A 13,382-nucleotide genomic window follows, 5' to 3' on the forward strand; every position below is an offset into this window, starting at 1 on the left:
ATAAAACAAAGCTGCACATTTAGGAGCTCAGGAGTTCCTGGCTCTCCCCTAGGGTTATACTTTATGACTGCTTCAATAGAAAAACCTTTAAGTGCCAAGTTGCTACAGCTGTGTTCACAAACACCTTATCTCTGCTTCCACTGTCATGCTGTGGTTTATAAATGCAGATTTACTTGGCCAAAATCCCATTAGGCTGAGGTGATACAACTTAAAATTCTACAATGATTTTTTTACCCAAGGTCAGAAGAACTTGACTGGAATCCAATCAGCAATTGATGTTAGGTAGCTGTGATTAAGACATATAAATATGAGACATGAGCTCCCGACGCGAGTCTGTTCTAGCACTCTAATCTCACAGACTTCGTGGCACATTCTAATCAATATTAACGAACCGGAGGCTTTCCCAGCCCAGCCACCCTCTTCATTTAGTTGATGGTTACTCTTAATAATAATAATAATAATAATTACTTACACTTATATAGCGCTTCTCTGGACACTCCACTCAAAGCACTTTACAGGTAATGGGGACTCCCCTCGACCACCACCAATGTGCAGCATCCACCTGGATGATGCGACGGCAGCCATAGTGCGCCAGAACGCTCACCACACACCAGCTATCAGTGGGGAAGAGAGCAGAGTAATGAAGCCAATTCATAGATGGGGATTATTAGGAGGCCATGATTGGTAAGGGCAAATGGGAAATTTGGCCAGGACACCGGGGTAATACCCCTACTCTTTGCCCTGGGATTTTTTTAATGACCACAGAGAGTCAGGACCTTGGTTTTACGTCTCATTCGAAGGATGGCGCCTGTTTACAGTATAGTGTCCCCGTCACTATACTAGGGCATTAGGACCCACATGGACCGCAGGGTGAGCGCCCCCTGCTGGCCCCACTAACACCTCTTCCAGCAGCAACCTTAGTTTTTCCCAGGAGGTCTCCCATCCAGGTACTGACCAGGCTCACACCTGCTTAGCTTCAGTGGGTTACCAGTTGTGAGTTGCAGAGTGATATGGCTGCTGGCTAGTAACCCCTCCCCGCTCCCAAAGGTCCAATTTAGAATAGCCAATCATTGTCAGCTGCACACGTCGGGGAGGAGGGAGGGACCCAGAGCACCTGGTGAAAATCAAACATGTCTACTGGAGAACAAGCAGGCCCCACATGGACCAGAACCCCAAACTGGACTCAAACCCAAGACCTGCAACAGCAGGACAACAGAGCTCACCACCATGCCAGACACTACCACTGAATTTCATATAATTACAACACTATTATTCATACTAATTATTATAAATCATATATTCAATATAACCACTCCTTAATTCACATTAATTTGTATACCGTATCTTTTACAGTGCCCTTGAAGCTCCCCAACCAATGCTTTTTAAATCTTTTAAAAACAAAGAACTATCAAAGATACCATGTGTATGGCTTTCGTGAGGAACACCAGCATTTGTTAGATGAAAAGAAATGTCCAGCAAATTCATGTCATGAACTGCCTAGCACATAGCAGATTGGAGATCCATCAGTTTGAAGCTGGAATCACTCATCCTCCCTGACGGCCAAACATTCAAGGGGATTCTGTTTAATATTGCATTAACTACAAATGCTCACTGTCACAGTTAGACTTTTTCAAGGCAGAGGCAACAGATTTCAAGCCTGTAGTGGTATGTGAAAGACAAGCAATAACACCGGCTGAAGCCATTGTTACATGGTTCTGTAGAACTGATGAGATTTTGACCACAGTAATAGTATGTATCCTGTTTATTTTCCAGCCTTTACAGTCGGGCTGATCGATCATGACCACCTATTGATAGTTTATCAGGATTTGCTACTTCCTATTTCGAGTTTCTCTGGGTGCTATACTGAATAGCATGCCGACAGCTTCAGCACTCCACATTCAAATCACAATGGCAATTCTCCTTTGTGAATATAAGCTATGTTTGCAGAACTTTTTCAAGGCTTTGTGCTTTCACTTACTTTATGTTTCCATTATTAAATATCAAGAGAACAAGGCTCACACCAAACAAAAGCTCTCCTTATTATTACAGAATTGGAAAAACTGTGATTTAAAAGACATTTTTCCTGAATAAGCTGTAAGGTGCTGCGTTTAATTCTTTAAGGAATCGCCACTTCCCTGTTCATCTGCTGTCATTTTTGATTTTACCCTTTAGTAAATTATAGTTAATAAATTAAAGTAATACAATTAACCTAAAGTAGCAAATCATTCTCATGGAGTCTCAGAACTGCTGTGTAAGAAAATTATAGTATAATAGTTTGTTATAACTAATAAATAGGGTAATAACAAACAAACAAAAGTACCTTAAGAAACAGGTAAGTAATACTTAAAACTACATTCTACTACATTTCTCCCAAGTAATGTCCTACGTCATATTGGCTACTATTCTATGTTTGTCTTTATTTTAAGATGTGCAAGTATTTGTTACACATATAAAGCATCTACAGGACTATAGTGTTATTTTGTGCTTACCAATTAATAATGATGCTTTGTTAGTAAAAAAAAGTCACTTTCACCTTGGTCTTAATTACTTTTTCCTTTGAGGTCTTGTAGCGAATGAACAGACACACCGGGGCTATATTACGCTATGGATTAAACTTGATGCCTTCCCAAGGAACGTATTATTTCTGGGTAACTTATTCTCTTCTGTGTACAGCTCTAAAAAGATCTGGCTTTGCATTCCCCATGGGTCTGGCTGGCAGCTATCAAGGCGACATGTGTGTTTAATTTAAAGATAAATTTAGTGCTGGTAGGAGAGGGCTAAGCACATCTGTAAACAAGCTCTCAGCCAAGTAAAAGAACACCAAAAAGAACAGAGTTCACTTATATCTAATTAACCCGGCATAGGTATTTTCACATGAAAATGCAAAAAAAAAATATACTCAAGAGAGATTACTGTACATCTGTTGTACAAATAGGCCACATTCTGTGAAGAAGAAGCTAACTCCATCATTAAATCTAACAAAAAGTCAGACTGCAGACAAGGTGCCTGACAGCATTGAACCTAATGAGTGTCAACAAGTCTTCCTCTCTAGAGAGAGCATAAAAATATAAACATAATACCATAAGAAACGTTGGAGTGGAGAGACCATTTGACCAATCAAGCTCATGTGGTGTCTAGTAGCTAATTGATCTGAGGACCTTATCCTACTGTTACAGAGTTACTGCATGGAGGCAGGCATTAACCCTAATCCCTATGGACAAACTCCAAAAGGATAAGACTGTCGGCATCCACCTGACTAAGGAAACAGAAACGCTGCTCATCTTTTGTCTGGAGGCCATCTCAAGCAGTAAAGAGCTATAAAGTGAAATATTGGAATTCATCACATATACTGTAATGATTCTCAATGTCACTGACTCCACACTTAGCAGACGAATAGCTGCTTAGCTGGCTAAAAAAACATCTTCTGTTGCAAACACAAATCTTAACAGGTCAGCCATCCCAGTAAAATTCAGAAAATGATTTATAGATAGAGGCTAGCTTTCCATTCACAGTATAACCAGGCAAAATAAGGTCAATTAATTTCATTATTCTTAGCAAATTTAAAACATCCCATTCCAAATTACCCAAATGTGACACACAAGCATTCTTTTCATTCCCTAAGCAGCTTAAGTCGTGGCATTAAGGCAGTCTAAAAGGCACCGGCACGTTTTCTTGCACTGCCTTTAGGGGAAATCACACTTCACCAACACAGCTGCAGCCCACCGTAAAAAAAACAACAAAAACTTTGTCACAATTACACTGAAGTTCTTTTGAAGAGTAAAGGTTTTCATCTCTAAAAAAAAGTAATTCTGCTTCCTAAATTCTGACTATATTTTCAATAAAAGGGAACAAAATCTGGAAATGCAAACCGTGTAGCTTTCATTTCTTAAAATTTCTGAGAGTGGAGTTGTAACATCCATGTCTTCTTACAGTATGTTCCTGTTTATTTAGAAAAATCATTTACAGAGAGTAAAACCGCTTTGATTTATATGACGAAAATAATTTAAATACATAGGTTGTACTTCTGTTTTGAACAAGCTCATTGAGCATTACTAAATGTGCATTACTGTATGTTTTTCAAATGTTATACAAATTTGAGGGAATTACTTTTAAAACCATTTTAAGTACCAATAAAGTACCACATTAGTACTTTGTATGATTCCCAAGGATAGGAGAGTTACAACTTCATTATAGGAAACAGCCATAATGTAAGTTCTTCATTAGGAATAAATAACTCCAGAAAACATAATGGCAATTAGTCCCCTACAATTTGCTGCTGTCTTTAAAGGGTGATTTCTTCCTGCTTCATAGAAGCATGAGTAAATAAATAAAATAGAACACTAAGGCTATGCCTCAGAGAAGAGTATCTCAACCAGTGTGCCTTCAGACATTAAAAGCTGCACGCTAGAATTTTGTGCAAGTCACATATGAGAAAAATGAAAAATAAATATATTAAATATTTATATATGTATGAGATTTGTCGATAAACTAAAGTGTTGTGTTGCACATTCATACCGTATATGTATATACATGAGACAGAGGTCACACTGGAAGACTGCTCATGTGGGAATTGCAAATTAAGTTGCTCAATTTCCAGACATAAAAACCAAAAAGAGAACACTTGACCGATAGCCCATTTTTCAAAATATCGAACTCGGATTAATCTCTGAAATAAGATTGGATTTCTAATATTAAAAATGTACATGTACAGTATGTGGTAGGGTGAGGGGTCGGTGAGCCACATAATTTTCATACTTATTTAAGTGGGCTGTGGAATGGAAAAGGCTGAGAATCACTGCCTCGGAGGGACAGATCCATTTCGTTGTTTTACACTGCCTGTCATCCACTAGTGACATCCTTCAGCTCTGGTGAGAATGTTGAAAAGAGCCAAGAAACTCACCTGATTAAGACAACATAGCCACTATATGTCAGAACACCTATGCAAAATGAAAGGCCAGTGCCAAAATCATCTCTTTTAATTGTTATTTAGTGTTTTTCAAAATTATGTGATTACTGTAGTAATGTAACTGCATATTAATATATCTGTATCGTTCATATGAAAGATTTAAAACATACATGCTTTAAAACGAACAGATCCCAGTTACACAGCAAGGCATTTACTGGAGCAATTTAATAATAACCGAGGAAGTTATAAGAGATTGCAGCCTGCAATCCCTCTTTTTTAATTCTTCTAATTCAATTTAATCTCCAGATTTCCTTCCTTGGGATCATCACTCCCCTCTGCATCCTTTGGAGTTTTGACTCGCATCACAATAAACCTATGAAGCAGGACGAGAACAAGAAACGTTCATTCAGGAGGAGACTTTTCAACCAGTTTCTGATCAGCGCACATCTTACAGCACCATTTTTCCCCACCCCCTGGTAAAAGGATGGAAAACAAGCCCTTCAAGCTTAAATGTACGCGACTGCATATTATTGCAGATTAAGAGGTGGTAAACTATTTTCAAAGCATTTTGTAATGGTAATAAAGAACTAGTCTGCCGATTTTTGCATAACTTAACATATGGTTAAAGTCAATAAGCAAAACTGATTAATTTTAAAAACCACATGCAAGAGGAAAGGAGCTGCCTGGGGGGAGGATGACAGTATCCAGATTCAAGGGGAAGGGATTTCCATGGCAAAGCTGGTGGAGCTGAGGAAGGTACAGCCTCTCTTTTGTCAGATTTAAATTAACATCAGGCCATACATTATTCATTATTCATCAATGCAACCTACCAGACTGTTCTTTGTTGGCGTCGTCTATTTTTCACAGCGAGATTTTGGGCTATTGTCATATTTTGGGAATTTATTTTCATTTAAAAAAAAACAAAGCACAGAGAAAGCTTTTTTTCCCATCCAAAGAATATTAAAATTGACACTTCCTTTTACCACACAAACAGCCCAGCCGTGCTGATTTCTATACCTTTATGCTTTTATTTCTTCAGTGTTCAGCACAGAACATACTGTACGGAATCTTTTATGTTTTTATCACAATACAAGGAGACAAAACAAAAAACTGGATATACGTATACTTAATATGAATTTAAGGAAGGTTATGTTAAAATTTTATAACATGGTAATAAGGTCTCATTTGGAATTGTGTGTACGACTTCGCTCACAATGTTATAGAAATGATATTGCTGCTCTGGAATCAGTCAAGAGAAGAGCTTAAGGGAATGTCCTACCTACAGGATGAAAGAACTGAACCATTTTAGTCTCGAACACTGACTACAAGGGGTCCGGATACAAGTATTCAAAATCCTCCAAGGCATCGATCAAGTCAGCCCAGCAGATTACACAGAAGTTCACTTAAAACCAAGAGAGGAGGCATTTCTTTATTCAAAGGCAAGTGGGAGCACAGAACAAGCCATCTCGTCATGTTTTTAAACCCAAGAGCCTGGCTGCTTTCAAGAAGAAGCTGGATGAGATCCTTGGATCAATTACTGTAACTACCAAATGTTAACTACCAAATCAAAGAGCACATTGTCTCGTCTGTTTTGTAACGGTTCCTATAGTTTTAAAATGTTAAAAAACCAAACCTTGGAAATACTCAGTCAGGGCTTGACAAGGGTGGGTTAAAAGATATGACTAAATCTTTTCTTTCTTTGCAGCAAATGCATGAATTCAACTGGTGGGAATCTACTTCTAATCACAATGTGAATGATTCTGTGTCAAGATCTCTGGTTTAGTAGAAAAAGGTGCATTTCCTCTACAACGGAAGAATAGGCAATATATTCAAGAAAATTTCTTTACTTGTTATGAGTGAAACTAAGTCTGAATTAACCAGGGACCGTTTTTGAAAAATGACTACAGCAGCATTGTCCCTGTTATGGTTTCAAACAGTTATAGCCCAGTGAGTTCATTAAAAGACAAGAATAAAAACAGCAATTCCCATGCGTTTTTAAATATAAATTAAAGAAAGTCTTCTTTGAAGCTGATGAGACCTGACAAGGTAAGACTACACAGAAAAGTGAGGCAGAAAATCAATTTTCATCAAGAATTCTGTAAAATATTACTGCGATATTACCAAGTCTCATCTACCCATTCAATTCAATAATATTGATAATGCTTTATAACCTCAAGGCCCTGCCCCTAGGAATAAAAATAAAATAAGATTATCTTAAAACTGTTTACAGGATCAATATGAAACAACAAGAAAGCAACAAAGCAACAATTATAACCTGTAGTGTAACACTTCCTAAGACAATAGAGGATTACAAACGCACTGAAACAACAAAACAAGATGGACTGATCTCTTATTCTTAGTCTCAGTTCTCTACTAAGGGTGGCATGAATTAGAACCTGTACAATTGGTTTTTAAGACAATTTCTGATTGCTCTTTTTTTTGCACTTATAAAGTTTAATTTCAACAAATAAAATGTTTAGAAGGGTTTGATACCACTGCGATGGCATAATCTGAGCCCACACAGTAATTCACAGCTCGAAACAATTGATCCTATGCATAATGTATTCCATTGATTAGTGCTCCGCTTTGGGTAAACAATAATGGAGAAATGGAGATTAGATCAGATGTGGATAAGTGTGTCACTGTAGGAGCAAAACACCTAAATTGTCTGTTAACTATTTAGAGAAACCCAGATACCCAAAGCTCCTGGTAACACAGAGAATATGAAATAAAACCCATAAATCAGCTGTGTTAAACAGCATTAAAAGAGGATTAGACATTTATAATTAAAGTGGCATTAGGAGAAATGAATATTCCTAGCAGTCCAGTTTAGTGTGCTCCAAGTAAAACAGGGACAGGAATCAAGAAAGATGTATTACTTCCAAGGTGGTGACATGAAGAAACATTAGGAGAAAAGTTTCAACAAGCCTTCAGAGAGTGGTAGGAGGCTCCTGACATACTGTACATAGGGAAAGATACTAGGCTCCACACCCCCAACTGACAGCTCCCCGCTGGAATAACAATTCCTGTTACAGGGCTGGCTGGTGCACTGATGCAATGCTGTTTCTCAATTTCATGCAAACCAGCAGAAATCCCAAGATAAATTGCAAAAGCAATCACAGTGCTTACAGCAAGAAGTTGAAAAGTGTCACATAAATATTTGACATATAGTGACTACAGCTCAATATATCCAGGTTGAGCAAAGGCATTAACAGTCATAACCTCAGTACTTTTCTTGTGCACAGTTTTAAAAAGAGGATTGAAAGTCTCTAAGCACCACTTTTCCAAAATACCCTATTTTGAGCTATGTATGCAGACTCTTACATTCTTAGTCTTTACTGCTCCGGGTTATCTCATTCAATTTAGAATATAGAAATAATACAATCTCACTGCTTTACTATATAAACCTCTTGTAGCTGCAAGCCTTTTTAAAATTGACAGTCTGCATCCTCTTACGTCTACCACCTCCCCAGTCACGATCGTGTCTTCCTGCTCCTGCTAATTTCATTGAAAAGGTAGTTTGGCTTTGTTTTGCAAAGGAGCACTTACAGTACCAACTGCTGTCAGATGCTGAGCTATCATGTCACTAATGGAAGAATTTGGAAAACATGTTTTCACCAATGCTTCTCATGTCAGATTCACAATGCTTCTTTGTCAGATCACCTGTGCAGCGAGGAAGATGAAAATACCAGAACAATTCAATGCTACTCTGGAATCTGTCCAGAAAAGAACAACCAGATGAACTCCCAATCCCAGAGTTGCTAACACTTCAATGACAGGCACAAGAAACTAATCCTTGAACAGAGAAGACGATATGGAGACCTGATTCCAATAGCCTATTCAGAGTTCTTAAAAACACAGACTGTAGTCAGCAAGATATTTAACTGATAGGCATACAAATTAGAACACTTGTGTTGTCATAATTCGATTCATAATACAGATTTCAAGTGTTCACGTGTTTTACTGCTTTAATTGAAGTTGGGAGAATAACTGGTCAGTCATTCAACTGTGAGAAAAACGTATTTCCAAGTCCACACTGCATAAATACGTTTAGTACCATAGTAAATTAATGTTTATTTCATACTGTAGTTGTTTACGACTGTTCAAACGGTTCTTCAGCTAGTGCTGATCACTCATGTGCCTTCTGAACCACTCCAATCTGAATATCACTGATCTAAACATTAAGAGGCAATGGTGAAATCTATGATTTATAGGACCTTCTTAAAGGCTTGGAACAATCAATAGTTTTATAGGTCAGGTTTATGCAAACTTCAATACTGTTTTTATTAATTGTCTATCAAATTGTGAAATACCTTTAAGACTCTGCTTTTCAGTGATCTGTCTACATGATAAAAGTACCTCCACAAGTTCTACAGCTGTGCACACACCAACAGTTAGGCAGCAGAGCACAATGTCTTCACCGTTATCAGCAGAGGAAGAGATTGCACGGTCCTGGTTATTATTATCATTATTTACAGAGACAGATTTCAAACGTGCTCAATATGAGAATTTGCTCTAGTTCTGAGAAGCTGAATCGTGCCTTCCCTCGCTTAGGGTGTCAAAAACAATTGATCAAGGTGATGCCGTTGGGGTGGAAACCCATTGCGCCTCTGACGGTCTCACACAGATGGGTCTGCTTGGCAGCGCGGGCTCTCAAACTAATCAGCAACGCCCACCTCATTCTTTCCTTGCCTCGGTTCAGAAAACCTATGACTCTTATCACGCTCCCTGATCGAAATTGCTCTGCAGCCCTTTGCAACCACTTCACTTTGTCTCCCCAGCACAAGCTTATCTGGAGCTTCCAGAAGTGAACCCCTCAGCCACACCTACCAGACGAACACCCAGCCTCGTCTGCACCGTTCTCACAGTCTGTCTCTCCATCACAGCGCCAGGATAATGACACGCACTTATTAGAGGACCCCCCACAGCTGAATTTCTCAGGAGGACACGTCTGTCGACCTGTTGGGGAAAGAGAGAAAACCTGGGAGTCAAAAACAGACAATCTTGATTGTGTCCCGGTTGGCACTCGCAATACTCTTTTTTCTGGTCAAGTATCCCACGGAAATCCTGCAATTTTCAGTGCAATTACCAAGCACTCAACATGAATAATTTCCCCCCCCCAATTAGCCTGATTAAACATACACACACACAGCTCTCATGCTGGTAAACCCATGAAGAGCTCCATCTTTTAGCACAAGCCTCCTTAGTAAAGAAAATGACAATGCACAGCACATCAAATGCAGGTCTGGCTGTGATTCAGAAAAACAGTTCCACCGCTGCCCGCTAAATCCTCTACTTGGGGATTTGATTCTAGATTACTGTGCATTTGATGTCAATCCTGCATCATAAACTACACATTTTTGGCTCCAGCAATTTGCCAAGAGACTTCAAAAATCAATACTGTTGATCTATTTATTTTTTATATATTTACAGTATAGTGCTGCGACCCTGTATTGGATAAAGCGGTTAGAAAATGGATGGATGGATGGATATTTATTGAGAGAACACCACAAATAACCTCTGTCTCCCAAATCGCGGGCCACCCAAGATGTTCTCCCACAAAATTTTGTTTTCATTGTTTCAGCATATTCCTGTAATATTTGCATTATACAGCTTCATGTGTGTGCATGTCCTGGTATTAAAATATCATCTGTGTGAAGCCAAGCTGAGGCTCACAGTTTCAGATCCTTCTTTGTAGATAATAAACACTTTCAAATCTAATTTCAATTATCTTGTCACTAGCAGACACCATTCATAACTACGCTAAATGCATGCCTATCAAAGACATGGTGGTAATGTATCCTAGCTAAAGCTTATGAAACCCCCAGCACAGACACTCTGTGCCTGAGTGGGGAAGGGAATGGCAGTGCATCTTTCATGTGCAGTGTTCTGTTTGCATGCTGACTGCCAAGCAAGATACTGACACCTCACGGGTGACGCAATGCTTTATCTCATCTAACTTGTTCACCGCGCTTCATATTATTTTCCTGAAGAATATACCCTTGATCATCTTGTCAGTGGCTGCTGTTTAATTTGTGGTCAATTTTGTATATGCTGCATATTTCCTGTTCTGTTTTTGAACGTGTGTATCAGATTGCCAGAAAGACATCAAGAAGGAATTGAAAATGTCTTGACCTCCTGTCAATATGAGCACTACCCTTTCTATCAGCTGGTCAATAGGCAGAATGACCGCTGAAGAGAACTGAACCCATGGAAGTATTATGAAAAACAGGTTAAGAGCCACTAACACCAGATCTGCTGCTACTGTGACAGGTTGCTGCCTAGCTGGTACTGAAGTTACCACTGAGAAAGACTGTGCCAGAATGTGCTAGCAAGCAATGCAGCTTTCTGTAGCACATTAATAACAGTCTCTTTTTATTATCTGAAAGATTAAAGGTAATCTGATTTGCAGAAGAAAATAAAATCCATGATTAATGATTTATAGTACCACAGACAATAATCATAATCATAAAAATTCATTAAAAATTACAAAAAATCAACAAAATAAAGAACATTCCCCTTGGATCACTATGTTAATAAGAATAATAACTGTAATAGCAATGAAGAGGATGATTAAAAATTACAGTGGAAACACAGTCTTTGGCATGGGCAGCTACAGTACATACAGGGTCAGAGAATGGCAATATTTGACAAATGTATTGTTAACACAGTCTGACCAGGAACCAGTCGTTAGCCTTTCCAACGTGTGTTATAACAAGTGTCTAGGTCTTGGAGTGGAATTCTTGCACTGCAATGTGTCAGCTGCAGTTAGCTATGTTCTCCTCTACAGTTGGTTAGGTGCACTGGAGTGGAAAACGTCCCTCCATACAAACACCTCTGCAGACCTGATAGGATGGGTCAGGCATCAGGCAAGCAGCCAGACACGCACTGATCTAGTCATTCAGCCATCTCAGCTTGCCTGTGTACCTCCTCCAAGCCATTTACATGTATACCATTTTCCCACCTTCTTGTGCAAAACAAACACACTCTCTCCCAGCAGGGCCTGAGCACTGCAAATCCATATTTCTAATGTCACTCACTCAGGGAGCTAGATGCCAGGCTTTATCCAAATGACGTGTGGCAAGCACGCCCTTGTTTGTGCAGAAATCCTGCAAATGAAGCTACTAATCCTTCATTAGAATAATTAGAAAAAAAACATAAAAACACAGTTGCATCACTTTGTGTTTGTTATGAGGTAATAGAAACACAGCATGTTAGCATTTACAGTAAAAAATGTCCTTGGCCTACCACAGATAAACATTTACATTTATGTTAACTCTAAATCACTTTCCTTTTAAATATTAAAAGTATTATGTACTGTAGTAGTTCAGGTGGGTAGCTGCGTCAGCATACGTAGGCTGCAAAGAAACAAGTAATAGGTTTATTCCATGCTGAAAAGAGAAGAAAGAAAACACAACGTTTCGGCCATGGAGCCTTCTTCAGGTGTCACCTGAACGTTGTGTTTTCTTTCTTCTCTTTTCAGCATGGAATAAACCTATTACTTGTTCCTTAAAAGTATTATATTGAATTGTATTTTATTATATTGTTAGAAAGTGTATAGTTATCATGGGTAACACCTTGTTATTGTCAAGTTTTCCAGCTTCAAATTATCTTTGCTGAAATGTAGGAGTGCAAGATACAGTGATCAAAGCAATTGTAAAGTTTTGCTCTGTTTACCTTTGTTAATTAAGTTCTGGGTAAATGATTAAGTGTAAAGCAACAGTACAGGAAGACAGAATAAAACAGGCAGGTAGGGGAAAAGAGAGAAGGAAGAGACAGGAGGGATGACAAGAGACAGAAAGGCAGAAGGCGAGAGCTTCTTGTCCTGATTGTCCATAAAGACCAGATTGGAGTTTAATATTTGAACCTTGTTAAAAGACCGTGTTATTCCGTTGTTTTTAGGAACTTTGATTTCCTGTGTAAAAATTCCCTCAGTTAAAAAAGGTCTTTCCTGGTTGGTGCGTGAATTTTAGAATATAGAGACAGGTTTCCCATTACTTTGTAGCATCCAGGTTTAAAGAGAAAGAGAGCTTAAAGTGTACAGTAAGTTGTATTGTGTTTGGTTTAGATGGCAACTTTATCTTATTCTCTCATTTCTAGGTGTTATACTGCAAAAGAGCTTGAATGCTTGGTAGCAGTCTTGGTTTTTCTGAGCGGTTAGGATGTGGGCCTATTGAACACTTTGTGTGTAAATGTGAAAATAGCGTAACTTGTGTGTTGTATGTTTATGTTGTGTGTACTTTAGTTTGTGTCATTGTTAATAAATATCTGTTTAATACAGTGTGCCTGATTTATTACTATTTTCACCAAAGCTGTGTCAGAGGACAATGAACTCATGTGCCTCTAATTATACCAACCACTATATTCTTGGCAAAATAATCTACTAGGGAGGTTATGATTCTTAATTTAACTTATTGATTAAACCAGTGGGTCATTTTTTGTTGTTCACATTTTTATCATTCCTTATTTGTAACAA

The 13,382-nt window shown here is 38.5% G+C and overlaps 1 protein-coding gene across 3 annotated transcripts in view; it reads right to left on the reverse strand.

Moving 5' to 3' along the window:
• The window catches only part of lrp8 (low density lipoprotein receptor-related protein 8, apolipoprotein e receptor), a 127,725-nt gene that overhangs the window by 42,463 nt on the left and 71,880 nt on the right, over positions 1-13,382 (reverse strand). For all 3 annotated transcript variants that reach the window (XM_088927850.1, XM_088927849.1, XM_088927848.1), the window contains exon 4: positions 9,737-9,865. In XM_088927850.1, the coding sequence (XP_088783976.1) occupies positions 9,737-9,865 (129 nt within the window). The remainder of the gene's footprint in view (positions 1-9,736; positions 9,866-13,382) is intronic.

Source organism: Atractosteus spatula, chromosome 11, assembly GCF_055471065.1.
Source record: "Atractosteus spatula isolate fAtrSpa1 chromosome 11, fAtrSpa1.hap1, whole genome shotgun sequence".
Classification (NCBI taxonomy): Eukaryota; Metazoa; Chordata; class Actinopteri; order Semionotiformes; family Lepisosteidae; genus Atractosteus; species Atractosteus spatula.